Raw genomic sequence first — 16012 nt, 5'->3', positions numbered from 1 at the left:
TGTCATGAAAAATGATTTTCCTAAAAAATTATTTTAGGTGTCTATTCACATCTATTTCCAAACAAGAATGGTGGTGACTCCAAATAACGTAGTATTAAGGTTCCATGATTAACATCTCATGTTTACAATAACGATAGTTGTGAAAAATATGAAGATGTCTTAGGGAACCATATGTTTGCCTGATAAGATTGGATGAAGATGACGAGTCAATGATCATTAATTATTTAGTAGCAATCGAATGTATTGATACTTTGCGAAGAGACCTGTTTCTTATGACTACAATCAACGGCCAACCTGAGTCGGATAAATAGTCACCTGAATGTGATAAATTGTAGTGACCAACCATAAAATCAGGAACTAACAATGGGGTTTAGCATCGGTGAAGTCTAGAATAATTCAAATCCTGATTAAGATGTATCCAGTCATGGTTCACAATGTTTTTAACAAACATACTACTATTTTTTATACTTAAATTATTGAACCTAGCTTATTTTAATTTATAAAACTGAAATTTATTTTATAAACTATTTTAAATAATATTGTGATTATAATTCCAATATATTTTATTTGATGTTAAGAAATATTTTGTGAAAGGTGGAAGAACGAGATTTTAAATTCAAATATTTACAGGTTGATGAAAATGTTTGATTATTTTTTAGATTGGTTTACATTATATTATAAAATATTCCATAACGTTTTAAAGCTCGGTATTTTTTATATATAATAGAACTAGTAGATTCATAAAAGATACGTATGTTTATTGCTTTTCAGTTATTGTTTATTTCAGAAATTTTATGTTACGACATCATCGATAGTTATTTTAAAAAAATATAGTATGATTTAAGCATTTTGAAAAAAAAATTATTGAAAACTTTGCATGTATTCTAAATGATTTAGAATGGTTTTCCCCATACTTAGGTGATTGTTAGTTTGAGATATTTGTTTCTTGCTGGGTAACTCCCATGTTACTTATCATATAATCCTAAGAAGCAATGTTTTATGATACATGGATTTTATTTTACCGACGAGTTGTAATCCCTGTATGTTTAAAGATATTTTTAGGATTTATTTGTTTATTTCATTTTGTTGAGGTTATGTATTTGGATTATTGTAAGTAAACCATAATTTAATTGATATTTAGTTTCTACATTCTGATATTATTTGGTTATATAGTATTCTTTTTTTGTTGCTATGTTATTGTTGTTATCACTATATAATTATATTTATGATTATATTATGTTTGGATAGTATTTTTAGTGTTTTGGATTCTAACATGGAATCATGGGGATTCATGTTAGAATTTGGGGGCGCCACAATCAACTTGTTAGTTCAATTTCTCCATGTTATAAATTTGCACCCTTAAGGAATCAACAAAAAGGGATGGGGCAAATCTTAACGTCTTGGCCCTCCATTTTTTGTTCTCATTTACATTTTCTCTAGCACATTTACTTACATTTTATAACACTTGCTTCCCACATTCCATAACACACTTGAGAATTTCATTTTTCCCTTTCTGTTTTTCTTGTTTAGTTCGTAGTAACTCTAGTTTAAGAGTACTAACTCAATCCTTGAGGTTCGATGTTGGGGCTTCCCCTCAAGTTATCTTTGTTGCATTATACTATTTGTCATGCCTTTATTACAATCATTTTTATTGCATTGTAGATTTTGATGCCTAGGGTTTGATTTGTTACATTCATAGTTCAAGGTCCATTAAGGATAGTATTTTTGCAATTTCTTAATCTTTTAATAGTGTGCACAATAAAGTATGCAACAATTGAGATGTTGTTTAAAATGATACAAGGATATAAATTAAAAATCGATTGTGCAATCTAATTTAATTTCTAATATTGATCACGTGGTTGGCTAAAATAAAGGTAGAGATATCCTCTTAGTTAGAGTCTTTCTATTTTCTATAATGGTCTAAAAATATGGATACTTTGCCCTTTCACATACATCACAAAATTCCCATTCCTATTAGTTTCAACATGTGTAGGGGGGTGGGGTAAAGCACAACAATTTTATTAACCCTTATTTTTGCATATTGAATATAAGAAGTCTAACTTTAAGCTTGATGGAATCTTACCTTTAGATCAAGAACAGGAAAAAGATACTATTCAATCTATATAACCTTATTTTTTAGATCTCCACTTCTACAGGTATGTGATCGGAACTCATAATTGTGTATGATTTTGTTTAGACTCTAGATCTCTATTAATCAGATTTAAAACCCAACATAAAAGTCTTTTTCGTGGATGGGTCACTAGTATATTATCAGAGGAAATCCTTGGTCTAGTAATCGAACTTGACACTGTCGCAGAGGTATGAAAACCCTAAGAGTAAGAATTCTGATTACATTCGGGCATTCAAAGGCATTTGTGATGACCTAGTTGTTATTGAAAAGCTTTTAAATGACAAGAATAAAATGTAATCACTCCTAAATGTACTTGGCCTAAGTTAGGAATCATTTGTTACAACTATGCTTAAAACCCTCACACCTTCCTATAATAAAGTCGATTCCCTCCTCCAAATTCATGAAACTATGCTTTCATTGGAATAGTTGAATTTCATATTGAAAAGTAAAATAGATACCATCTAAGCTTGAGGTTTTTGCTGGAAAAATTGAGAAGAAGTTTCAAAAGAAGATTTCAAACGGAGAAGAACATGTAATTGAAAAATGGGAAATTTCCTTTTATAACAAAGTGTATTACCTTCGTATCGAGATGTAATTTGTTTGTAACGCAACGCGTTATCTAATGATATCAAACTTTATAAGGCCATCGTGTGTATATCGTCGTGTCATGTTGAGTCTTCACACATCCTTTCAGATGTAAAATGTGTCCATGATATGTCACATCAATTTGATATCAATGAAAACATAGTAGAGTTATTGCAACAAAAAAGTAAACATTGAGTGAAATATTCTTAAATATTACAAAAGTTTTATCAGAGATATTTAACACTACGTAAAGAAGTGTAACTCTTTGATACTACGACAAAGCACTCTTATGGGAAAATATGATACTTAACGTACATTCTTTATTCCAACTGTAGGTTATACTTGAGACATACCAAACTTCAATGAAAATAAACAAAAGTAATGGTGTAAAATAGTTTCCTTTTTTGTTTAAATAATAAAAAATAAAAATTAGTGGAACTAATACAAGATGTTTCGTTACGCAAAAATAGGGAGCTCCGTTACTATTAATCTTGTAAAAATGGAGGGACGACCAATATACCAATAGCTTAAAGGTTTAAAATGCTAGAAAGAGTAATCTGTTCCTGTAAGTTACTTAGGTCACTACGAAGGTAGATCTCTTGGTCAGAGCCTTACATAGTATTACAAGGGTGCTCCCGGGTGACTCCGGGGCAAGTTTATACCTAACTCTAAATGACAGAATTTATGGTTGTGACTAACTCCCCCACCTATTCGTCAAACGTCCTCGTCATGTTGCCCTAATAAACTCTTCAATCTTCTACTTGAAAGGTTGTAGTTTTTTCGTACTTTCCTGTATAGCTACACATTCTGGCATATTCTTTTATGTGACGAAGTACTCTACGTGTTGTTGTTGGATTGAATTGCTGCTGAATTGACGTTTTTGAGAACTTTATCGACAACACGTTTTGGTTGAATAGTTGAATGAGAAGATGTATGTATTAGAATGCTGCGCGCGGGATCTCTTAGATCTGCATGGTACGGCTTGAGACTTTTTGCATGGATGACAGGGCGAATGCTACGTAACCTGTACAATAATCAGAGTTTAAAAAACCTATACGTCCTTGGACTATGTCTCCTGTAGCCTGAAACAATAGTGTGAAAAGTTAAACATTGTTGGCCTGTGATAAATTCAAAAAGACTTTTGTTGGAGGAGGAGTTCTTCTAAAAGTTGGAATTGAATAAATTCACCCAATTCTCATAGTCGACATTGGCAAGATGCCTGAAATACTCCAACACGGAATTAAATCTCTCTGTTGGCCAATCTGCTTGAAGATGTCCACTGATTGGAAAGTCAAGCTGAAACCCAAGTAATCTGCACGATCCGTCCCATAACTTTCCTGTGACTCTCGAATCTCTGTTGTTGACAATACTTTTGGGTACATCCCAATTCTTGTTGATACTCTAACAAAGTAACTGAGGGGTTTCATCTACAACTGGAACTTGATAGTAACCTAATCTCAAACCCAACTTTGAAGAGTACTTGACTGTCCTAAGTTTATCAAACAAGTCGACAATCCGTCAAACAGGATACATAATCTTGATGGTAATCTTCTTCGACGCTCGATAATCGACACAACGTCGCAAAAACTCATACTTCTTATGTTGATCGCACAACTCAGTTAGTCTTGGAGGATTCATTTTGAAATGCCTCTCTGTAAGAGGTGTGGTACTAGGTAATAGTTCTTTCTGATGATCTATCGACCTACATGGTTGTAGTGTCTTCGGAAGCTCATTTACTGTCATGTCATCAACTTCTATCAATACCTGTGTAATCTGTGTAGGAGTTGAACTATGGTCCTGTTCTTCAGGTTCAACTCTCAATGCAATAATATATGATTGCTCACCTTTCTTCAACCATTTCTTCAGTTGAAGGACTGCAATCAACTCTCCCTCTTCCTTGCCTGTGGAGACGGGAATGAAGCTTGGACATTCACCTAGCATGCCCAATGTGTTGGTGAATGGCATCGGCACAACCCTATTCTATCACAGGAAATCCATCTCAATGAAAACTCTGAACTCATCGAGAAAAACTGTGAGTAAATCAAGCTTACCCTTCTATGTACCTATCTTGACGGACACTGACTTGATCGAACCTTGGATAGGAGTGGTTTGGGAGTTTACAATGTTCATGCGGCTTGAACCTTTATCAAGTCGGATATTGAGACGCTTCGCCTCTATAGGGGTAATAAAGTTATGCGTAGCTCCTGTATCAACCATTACTTGAGTGGTCTTGCCACCAACTTCAATATCAACATACATAAGACCCTTTCATTGACGACTATTCTGAGTCTTAGATGTCTGCTTCATTGCATTCAAAAGATGCATGGCTCCCATGTGAGGAGAATTTTCATCATCTCGTCCACTCGTACTCTCGTAACTAAGGTCACTCTAGGAGGCTAATAGTGCAGTCAATTTGGCTCGTTGTGGGCACTTAAATGTCGTGCGGCTCACCACACAAAACATATACATGCTTGTGACGACGTTTGATTGGTGAGATACTTCTACTTTGTAAGGGGAGGAATTCTGTGAGTATCCTTGATTAGAACTATGTATGTGCCCTCCATTCTTACTATTCGAAGACTTCTTGGTGTGCTCATGTTGATGTGAGTACCTCTTCAAGTGAGGGTGTACATCATATTGGCTCATTTCCACGAGAGTATAATCAGTCAACCGCTCGACTGCTACAATTGCAGATGCGAGATCTTGCACACGTTGCCTTTGGAGTTCTACCTGAACCCAAGGTTTGAACCCTTCTTGAAATAAGAATAACTTGTCTTTCTATGACATGTCATGGATATCAAGTATCAAGGCGAAAAACTGCTTGACGTAGTCGTGAACTGTACTTGTTTGCTGGAGTTGCCTCAACTTTTTACGGGTAAATAACTCTACGTTCTCTAGGAGAAACTGGTGCTTCAATTCTCTTTTGAGGTCCTCCCATGTATCGATGGAACAATGGATACATTCCATCTCGGTGTACTTTGTTCACCATCATAGTTTGGCGTCACCTGCAAGATACATAGAAGCAGTTGTTACCTTTACCTCTTCGAAATCCGGACGAGTTGCACGGAAGTACTACTTCATATCGAACAGGAAATTTTTGAGTTTTTTCGCATCGCGAACACCATTGAAGGTATGTGGCTCGGGGACTCTCAACCGCGAGGGAGAAGCATCACTACTGGTAAGTCGTTCATTATTAATGGCTCTGACCAGGAAACCTACCTTTGTAGTGAGCTCCGTAATCTGTTCCCGTAAGTTGGCTAGGGATCCTCGAGTATCTTCCTCCAAGTCAACTACTCTAGCTCTGAGGGTCATGGATTCTTCTTCCAGCGTGTTCTGGTGATCATCTATAGTCAAAATTTCATGGAGAATGAAGATGCATGAAAAAAAATGAAATAAACTTCAATGATTAGTTTTATGTACCATCTGCTACGTTATAGATTTCATATCTAGGTAACAACTTTCAATACCAACTAGATAAAGTTGAAAGGTATTTCAATCTTTTGGTAAGATGTAAGGATAAAATGCCAATTTAAAAGAGTTGGTACCTGAAGCCCTAACTTGTGAAAGTTAGGAGCATGAGATACTAACACCCCTCCCACCCACCCCACCCCCCTTCCTCCAAAAAAAAGAAATATATATATATATATATATATATATATATATATATATATATATATATATATATATATATATATAATATATATAATATATATATACTAATTGGAAAAAAATAATAATAAATTAATAAAAATAAAAATAAAAGATATACTGTTACTTATAGACAATATAAAATTCATAATTCATATATTAAATAAAGTTACAAATTTTTATATTACAAAAATATATTATTAAACAAAATTTTAAATCAAACATAATGTAAAAATATAAATTTCAAAACTTTGCAAACAAGTCTCAATTAAATTGAGGCAGGTTTATTTGTGCTCACCGAAATGGCTCATTTTACCTACTAGCTAGCGATACTCGCCTTAACTTTAAAATATATATTTGCCCACTCCTAATAAATCGATTTTAACCTTTATTGCTTATTGCACATGCCTAAAGGTACATTATTTGTAAGAATACGGGCAGAACTCTTTTTAAGTATGGGGATCTCCTAACTAGTCTTAGGGACATTATTTGTAAGGACGTCTTTGGGTATAGATATGACAGAATGTAACTTGTTTTTCTATGGATTGGGATCTTCTTAACCCACCCACCCACCCCATTAATATTAAAAAAAAAAAAAAAAAAAAAAAAAATTAAATTGTTATGATGAAAAAAGAAAAAGTTGAGGCACAAATAAAGGAGTGATACTGGGTAATTTAGGGAACCCAATTCCCGCAATAAAAAGCTCTTAAATGTCCGTTAGGCATTTACTCCGGAAATTGACTATCAAACCTAGTAGTACATCAAGTACCCCACCTACTGTCAGAAAACCACACCACACTTTACCAAACTAATCCCAATTCCCAACGGCCAAATAATAACCCATTCCGGTTCAACTACCCAAACCGCTAACCGGTCTGTATTCTTAAAAAAATAAACCGGTCAATCACGTTCTCTTCTGCTTGGGAAACCGAAAACACCCAACCATTACTTACCACGTGTCAATACCCAACTGGTCCTAACTTATAGAATCCGAAGACATTTTTCTTATATAAGAAAAAACTTCATCCACGATTTCCTCCCCTGCTTGGCTGCTCACAAGCAAGAAAATGGCGCTGGCTTTCCACCTCTTCGTTCTGGTGCTACTGCTACCATACCATCCTTCGTCCGCTACTTTCCATGATTATGGAGATGCATTACGAAAAAGCATTCTCTTCTTCGAAGGCCAACGGTCAGGAAAGCTCCCAACAGATCAGCGCATCAAATGGCGTAGAGATTCTGCATTAAAAGATGGGTCAACAGCCGGAGTAAGATAACTTGTTGCACTAGATCATTTCCATTTATCCGTTATTAGTTAAACTAACGGCGTTTTGACGTAAACAGGTAGACTTAACGGGTGGTTATTACGACGCTGGGGACAACGTTAAGTTTGGATTCCCAATGGCTTTTACAACAACAATGCTTTCTTGGAGTATTATTGATTTTGGGAAGAATATGGGTCCAGAGTTAAAGAACGCCATTCAGGCCGTTAAATGGGGGACGGATTATCTTCTAAAAGTAACGGCAGTTCCCGAGACCGTTTATGTTCAAGTGGGTGACGCTTTTTCTGATCACAATTGTTGGGAACGGCCAGAAGATATGGACACGTTGAGAACGGTCTACAAAGTGGACCGAGCTCACCCAGGATCTGACGTGGCAGGAGAGACTGCAGCAGCTTTAGCTGCTGCATCCATCGTGTTTCGATCACGTGACCCATATTACTCTACTCTCCTTCTCGACAGAGCCGTTAGAGTACGTCCCTTTCACACTGAATCTATTCTCTTTACTTTTTTAGCGTTATTGCGAAATACCCCCTCAATGTTTTGGCGTATATTTGAGAATGCCCCCTGTTTTTTAAGCAAATACATACCCTTGACCTTGTTTTACGTTGGAAGACCGAAAAAAAAAAAGATTTTTGTGGAAAATGAAGAGTTGTTTAGAGTTTAGAAATACTTCTCTACATTTTAGTATATATAAGTTTTTCCTCATATTTTTCAAATTGTTGATATATCCCTTGACCTTGGGCTTCTCTCCTAGACCATTGATAAATGGGCAAATGCCCTGATCTTAAACTTCAGCGAAAAAAAAAATTGTCATCTTCAAGCACTTTTACCTCTTAATTCATTTAAGCTTATTTTTATTCATCTTTTTAACCTCTCCCTGATCCCTTAGTTGAAAATTATTTATTTTTCTACCAGAAGTCTATCACTATAAAATACTAAGATTGAAAATGATTGATTTAGAGAGAGAGAGAGAGAGGGGGGGGGGAATTGAGATGAGGGCATTTACGTCATTTTCTATTAATTCAAAGGGATCTCTTCATTAATTTGAAAATATAGGGGGTATCTCAAATAATCTCCAAAACAAGGAGAGGTAAGCCTAAAACACTAAAAAATCAAGGGCTTGTCACAGATGTTGATGAAGAGGGTATTTAGGTCATAGTCTATTAGAGTCTTGAATCTTAGACCGAGGTCAAGCACCATATCTCCTCCCTTTAAAACAAATATTAAAAAAAAAAAAATAGAGGGGTATATCATCGAAATCATACTTATTTTCTATATCTCACGATAAATTCAATATTTGTCTGGCGCGCAGGTGTTCGAGTTTGCTGACAAGTACAGAGGACCATACAGTAGTAGCTTGAGGCCTGCAGTTTGCCCTTTTTACTGTGACTTCAACGGCTATCAGGTGAGATTAAATGAGAACCGTTGGATTCAGTTTCCTTTTTTTTGTTAAAACGATGTTGACCGTAGTTTTTGCCGAATTTGTTGAGTGTAGGATGAGTTGCTGTGGGGAGCGGCGTGGCTGCACAAAGCGTCGAGAAGGCGCGAATATAGAGAGTACATAGTGAGGAACGAGGAGGTGTTGGGAGCTGGAGATACAATTAATGAATTTGGTTGGGATAACAAGCATGCCGGTATTAACGTCCTTATTTCCAAGGTGATCCAAAACTTATATGAAATTTCATTTTAGGACCTTACTTGAGAAAATAGCTGTTTCCATCGTTATTTTTGTCTTATCTTTTGTTTTCATTTGGAAAACTTTACGTATACGACCGTTTACCTTACCTTATCAAGATAAGGGTTATTTCTAAGTTGCCCATTATGTTTTGAAACTAATAGCATACCCATACCCCTTGTTGAGTCTATTTTTTGAAGATTATGCGAAAATGACTTTATTAACTAACGCCTTTGTTTTAAATCTATGATTACAACTTGACCAAAAATTCTATCTTGAGTCCCGATAAACTAACGTTATTGAAGTGGCATGTGCATAAAACGATAGATAGATTTTTTCTTCGGGATACACATGATTGTTGAGGTAGTTCTCTCTGAGATTAATCGTGGTGGGTACAAACTGGCCCAGACACTCGATTAGTAAAAAAAAAAATAGATATATGATTTTGTAGACATGTCATGTCAACCGCATCATCACCGAATACGTTTTAACGAGTTAGTGTATAATTAATCTTTATTTAGAACTGTTAATGAATTGGATGTAATACCAAAATCCAATCTAATAGTTATGGGTCCATATCAAGGAATTGTGTCTTAGTAAGAAGCTGATTTGATAATGTATTTGAATTGAACTACTTATATCTTGTTTATATTATTATTATTATCTTTTTTAGAAATACATGATGGATTCATATTTTATATATATATATACCTTCATTGGACAATCCAAAACATAATATACCATTTGGATCCTCTTCTCTCTTTTTACTAGGAAAAATGAGATTAATGGTTTGTAATTAATAGGTTAAAAGTAGATTTTCTACTATCAAATATTCACTAAACCACTCTCTAGACAATAAATAATAAACATTCTCTTTTCCAAAATAGGTCCGGTCCCCTTCCAATGGGCGGACTGGATTTGATATCTTCAGTTTAAAAAAAGGTCCATAGATCAGTTATTGCCATCATGTGAGGGCATGAATTCCTTTTGACTTTGATGATCTACTTTGTGGGACACATCAAGTGGTGGGACACAAACCTACTGGAATCTGCATGTGCTTCGATGCAGAAAAAACAGCTATTCCCCACCTTCATCCCATTATTTCTCTCTTTTTTTCCTTTTGGGAGAAAAAAAGGTCATACGTGGCCAACTCTTATTGCACCAAAAGAGATGAGGTAATGTAGTGAGGTGGGCTCGTCTCTACACGATAGCTCACATGATTGCCATCTCCTTTATTAGTATCTTTCCCAAGGATAAAATCGTAATTTTACCATCAACAATTGCTCACTTCCCAATCCGATTATACTCCTTACTATCTATAACAAAATGACAAAAATACTCCAACAATGAAAAATTATTATTTTATTTAAATACGTGTCGTAAGTGGAGAGCTTAGAGAAGCATGTTGTAATATAATATAATGATTGAGGACTTGAGGTAATACATACATACTACATCAGCACTAACGATGTGTCAAATTTTGCTGCCTTTAATTAACAGGAAGTGTTGATGGGAAAGGCTGATTATCTACAATCTTTCCAATCAAATGCAGATAGATTCATCTGTTCTCTTTTACCAGGAATTTCTCATCCGCAAGTCCAATATTCTCCAGGTTTTGTTTTACTTAAAACAATAAATCATGGCAGTCGTATTATATTAAATTCCAACCGTTTGTATGACATCACTTCCCTCACTTTGTGAAAATAGGTGGCCTTATCTTCAAAGCAGGAGGAAGTAACATGCAACATGTAACGTCACTATCTTTCCTACTTCTGGCTTACTCTAATTATCTAAGCCATGCCAATAAAGTCGTGCCATGTGGCAGAACATCTGCCAGTTCTGCTCAGCTAAAAAATTTGGCGAAACGTCAGGTACACTCGTGAACTTGGGCCCACAGGACCCATATTTATCTGCATAAATCAAGGTTTTAAACGGTCAGATCATGAATAACTTTTTAGAAAAGTCTTTGATGTGTATAATGGTCATACTTTTTGGAATAATTTTTCATTCAAGAGGACCCCCAACCATTGTTGATTAGTGTGATCTGGAGTCACGTACGTGTGTTGTTTGTGTTCAATGGTCGGACCCAGATTCTCTCTCAATCTCTATCACCTTTTGCAAACAACCAACTGTGGGCCTTGTCCGGCCCATAAATAGGTTAGAATGCACTTCTAAGGGCTGTCTACGGATAAAGCATATATCGGTATCCAGATATCCATATCCGATTGGATTGGATCAAGTTTGATTTAGTACGGAGTTGATAAGGAATGGGTCGGACTTAGAACTGGTCCGATAAGCTTTGGATTGGTTTTTATCTGATATAAATATTAGGATTCAAACCTGATCTAATAATAATTGGATCAGATCCAGATTGGGCCAAAGCAGATTTCATTTACAAAATCTACATAATATTTATTTTTATTAATTAATTTTATTTAATCTTGATTATTGTGGGGTCCACCAGGTGGATTACATACTTGGAGATAATCCATTGAAGATGTCGTACATGGTGGGGTATGGTGCACGGTACCCATTACGTATACATCACAGGGGCAGCTCGCTTCCATCAGTGGGGGTCCATCCGGCCCGTATTGCTTGCAAGGCTGGTTCTCGGTACTTCCTAAGCCCAAACCCAAACCCTAATCTGCTAGTTGGAGCAGTAGTTGGTGGGCCCAACAGATCAGATGCCTTCCCAGATTCGAGACCATTCTTCCAAGAGTCTGAGCCTACAACGTATATAAATGCACCATTGGTGGGCCTTCTTGCGTACTTTTGGGCCCATGTTGGGTAATTGATAACGATTTGTACAAGAAATTGAATGGTTTGCAGTGGAGAATTGTACTAATATATGTAATAATTTTATAGTTTTAATTGAATGAAGAAAGGTAAAAAGTGTTTGGTTCCTAAAATTTATATAGAGTTGGTTATAATGATAAGATGGAATCATTCTTTACGTACAGTTATCACCTCGAGATTCAAATATGAGTCATTGTAAGACAAGAGAAGCTGGCATACCATTAAAAATGTCCCAATTCAAGGGGTAGGATCCCAATAAAATGGATTCTTACTAAAGACTAATCCGGAGTACAACTTAGCAAATAAATGATATCACACTTCATGGAAATGGATAATCACGATTGCCTGGCATCAAGGAAACCATAATTTGGCATGATCGTAATGGTAGAGAGTTGTCCGAGAAACTTTCCCAAAGATAGAAAAAGTGTTAAACCTATAAAAAGAGGTAAGATTTACTCATTTATGATTATTGGAATTTAGTTGAAAAAACTTTGTAATTTTGAGTTAAGCTCATGGTTTCAAAACACTGTATTTATTTGCCTTTGTGGTGAACAATACCAAGATAACTAGGGCAAGTCATCTCAGTCTCGGCCAAGATTTGAAACTATGTTTAAGAGGGGAATTTTTTTTAAAGCGGGTAGGCCAAAAACACATGGCATTTCCAAGGACGTATTCCAAATTTTGGTGGAAGTATAGGGATGTGAAATAAATTTAAAATGTCATCTGTCTTTTAACGTGGAGGGATCCTTCAAAATTTTGAAGTGGCCTATTTGCTTTAAAGTCGAACTCGTTTAAGGGGATTCTTTAGCCAAAGAACCCACGATTATAAACCCAATTTCTAAATAAAGTGATTAAGAAAGACTGTGATTATGTAAAAGCCAATGTCTATACAAAAGATAAATACCTATAAAGGTGATGGACACCATGACCATAGTTGATAACATGATTAGATACGATGATGTGAGTTGAAAGATACGATTAAATGCTAATGGTTTTCTCACTCAAAAATGGCAAGGGCATAGAACTGTTGATTGTTTCCCTTGTTTATCCTAAAGAAAAAGATCTATGGTTATGTGTTCTTACCACATCAACTGCGTACAGACCGAGTGAAAATTTTCAAGTTAGAAATATCACGACCCATGATAAAAATCTTTCCTGTAAAGTGCAATTAAATTTGCACAACTTATGATCTGCAAGTAGTTGATCCCCCCAATCCCCCGCCCTCCAAAAAATAAAAATAGTCGTTCTGTTAAGATGACTAAGTTACCTTAGTTGATTGACTCTCTTTGAACTGGAATATCCTTAGTATGTACCAGTCATCTATAGTTAATTATTACGATTTATAGTTAGCCTTTGAATAGAAATATATTGTAATACCCCTGATAAACACACATGAAATTATTTTATAAATAATACTCTTGAAAATCTCTTTAATTGTGATATATTATAATCAATATTTTTGGTTTTAACATATGATAGTTTCATAATACACATTTCTATAATTTTAAAAAATTATGAAATAAAAAGGGATTACTAATATAGAATTTTGTCTTTACATAATTGAGTTATTAATTAAAATGCATGAACCCAATAAATAAATCTAGTAGATAAATTAGTAGCTCAAATCATATAAGTCCATGTGATGTGGATAGTATTTGTTAAAACAAGGGTAAATGAGTCACCATGAAAATGATTAGTTGATAGTGGTGTTATAATGTAATTTATAATGCACAGGGAGGGTTCTTTTTATTTAATTTAAAATTAAAGATTTTTATAAAAAATTGGTGTTATCTTAGGTTTTAAAAGAAACATTCAAAAGACCTCCTTAATAAAGTCAAAATTGTTGGAATTATTTTTTGGAATACATTGAGTCTTATTTTGATATCATTAAATTGATATCATTAAATCTTTAAATAAAATACAAATAAAATTTATAGAAAACTTATATATTATGGTGGTCCTTAATAAGTGTTTTGTTTCTTTTTTATTTTAATAGTAATATACAAAAAATAAAAAATAAAGATGATATGAGAATTGATTAGAAAATTATTCAAAATTTAAAATCATTTCTTAAATAGAATGAGTTCAAGTAGGAAATTATTTTTAAAATTCAAATTAATATTTTATATTCATGTTGAAGTAAGGAAAGAATTTTAAAATAGTTTAAAATTTTCTTAATTTGTGAGTGGCCTAGATTGGTAGGAGAATTAATATTTATAATAAATAGATGAGATAATATCTTGTGACATTATTCCTAAAATTTTTAGAAGCACACCTTTATTTTATTTTAAAACTTAATCTTATCTTTAAGAGAGAGAGAGGGGGGAGAGAAAGAAATAAAGAAAGATTTTCATCTTTGAAAGAAAAAAAATACTTTTAATAACAATCGAACCTTAATCGTTTGCTATTATTAAAGAAAAAAGCAATATTCGTAGAATCGAGTGAATCAATGTAATCGAACCATACACTCATCGTAAAAAAAAAAGGTAGGTTCATCTTTTTCTTTCTTTCTCAATTAAAATAAGATATTTATGATAGAATGTGAGAGTTTCATATTTGAAATTATGATGTACTTAGATTTATTACTAAATTCTAAGTTTGGAATATAATGACAATGGTGACAATACTCTATGATTTTTTTTTAAAAATTATTATTGTTATTAAAGTTTTACTATTATTATTGATTATGAATATATTTTTTTCTTGTAAAACTTTCATGATCTATTTATTTGTCTTATATTAATTCTTAGAAAAAAGATGAATTCCTACCCGAGCTTTGTGGCTTATATTTTTTTTTATAAAATTTTAGATTTCGATGAAGACATATTAGGGATGTTGAGATCTTCTTCGGCGATTTGCTATGTTTTATTTATTAAGTTGATTTGCTTCCATGATAAAGGGTGCATGGGATTTTGGGGAGAATTTTTGATGTTATTTATCATATGTTTATTAGAATTATTTTAAATCAATTTATCGAATGAATGTGTTAGATTTTCATTTTAAGGACCTTGGTTATTAATTGATTTTAGAAAAGAAGATTTGTAATATTGATAATTCCTTTTAACATGTGTTACTAGAAAAGTTATAGAATTTTCATTTGTTATTAAAATGATGTGATACCACTTGGAGAAATTATGTAACTCGCACACACATATCCATATATTTTTTTGGAATTTTAAATTTTTTATTATATTTAAAACGGGTCGTCTTTACTATTGCTATTAGTGGACAATAAAAATGAATAGAAAACAAAATCTACTTTATATCATCGTAATTCCTACTTAGACTTCTCCTTGGTTCTAATTTTTTTAGGATTACATTTTGGAAGTTAATTTTGACATAGATTTGGTCACATATCATTTAAATGACAGAAATATTTATTTCAGATTTTACCGTCCGACCTACTGAATAGGTCTGTAGGAAATCCATTCCGTACATCTGTTTTTGTAAAAATATTTCACACGCCAAACAATGATTTTAATATACATTTCATATTTTTTATTGGGTCTTACATTTTAATAACTTCAATAGAATTTAAAATCTCTATTTTCTAATAAGAAGTGAAGGGTGTACAAATTTTTGAAGTCACATGATGTGTTGTTAAATCCTAAATTGCGTCATAGTACAGAATCTTTGTTATGTATCTTTTTATACTAAAAAATTAAATATTTTATTTAGTTTAACATTTTTATATTATAGTTATTTCTACCATCTTTCTAAAATGGGGTGTTACATTAAATTCTGATAAAAATTGAGCAAGTTATGACTTTTTGATTGAAGGTGTTTTGAATTGTCCTATGTGAATGTTTTCAAGAAATGGATTTAGATAATGTTTTTAGTTAAGTTCAACATGTAATTTTTTGCCGATGTGAGTAAGTACATTATTCTTAAATCAAC

At 33.6% G+C, this 16012-nt stretch overlaps 1 protein-coding gene across 1 annotated transcript; it reads left to right on the top strand.

Moving 5' to 3' along the window:
* Positions 1-7385: 7385 nt before the first annotated feature.
* LOC147406304 (endoglucanase 8-like) lies at positions 7386-12228 on the top strand. The gene is made up of 7 exons (XM_086434260.1): positions 7386-7629; positions 7706-8113; positions 8957-9049; positions 9140-9301; positions 10820-10931; positions 11027-11190; positions 11784-12228. Exons 1-7 carry the CDS (start codon positions 7432-7434, stop codon positions 12108-12110), a joined length of 1464 nt encoding a protein of 487 aa, XP_086290386.1. The 5' UTR covers positions 7386-7431; the 3' UTR covers positions 12111-12228.
* Positions 12229-16012: the final 3784 nt, after the last annotated feature.

Source organism: Akebia trifoliata, chromosome 3, assembly GCF_017979445.1.
Source record: "Akebia trifoliata isolate Shusen 1 chromosome 3, ASM1797944v1, whole genome shotgun sequence".
NCBI lineage: Eukaryota > Viridiplantae > Streptophyta > Magnoliopsida > Ranunculales > Lardizabalaceae > Akebia > Akebia trifoliata.
Note: the sequence above shows the minus strand (reverse complement) of the source record. Positions and strands in the feature narration are given on the sequence as shown.

Excerpts from the sequence above, each read along its gene's own strand:
- LOC147406304 (XM_086434260.1), top strand. The coding sequence starts at position 7,432 with ATGGCGCTGGCTTTCCACCTCTTCGTTCTGGTGCTACTGCTACCATAC. Across the intron at positions 7,630-7,705 it reads AAGATGGGTCAACAGCCGGA|GTAGACTTAACGGGTGGTTA; the intron begins GTAAGATAACTT and ends TGACGTAAACAG. Across the intron at positions 9,050-9,139 it reads GTGACTTCAACGGCTATCAG|GATGAGTTGCTGTGGGGAGC; the intron begins GTGAGATTAAAT and ends TGTTGAGTGTAG.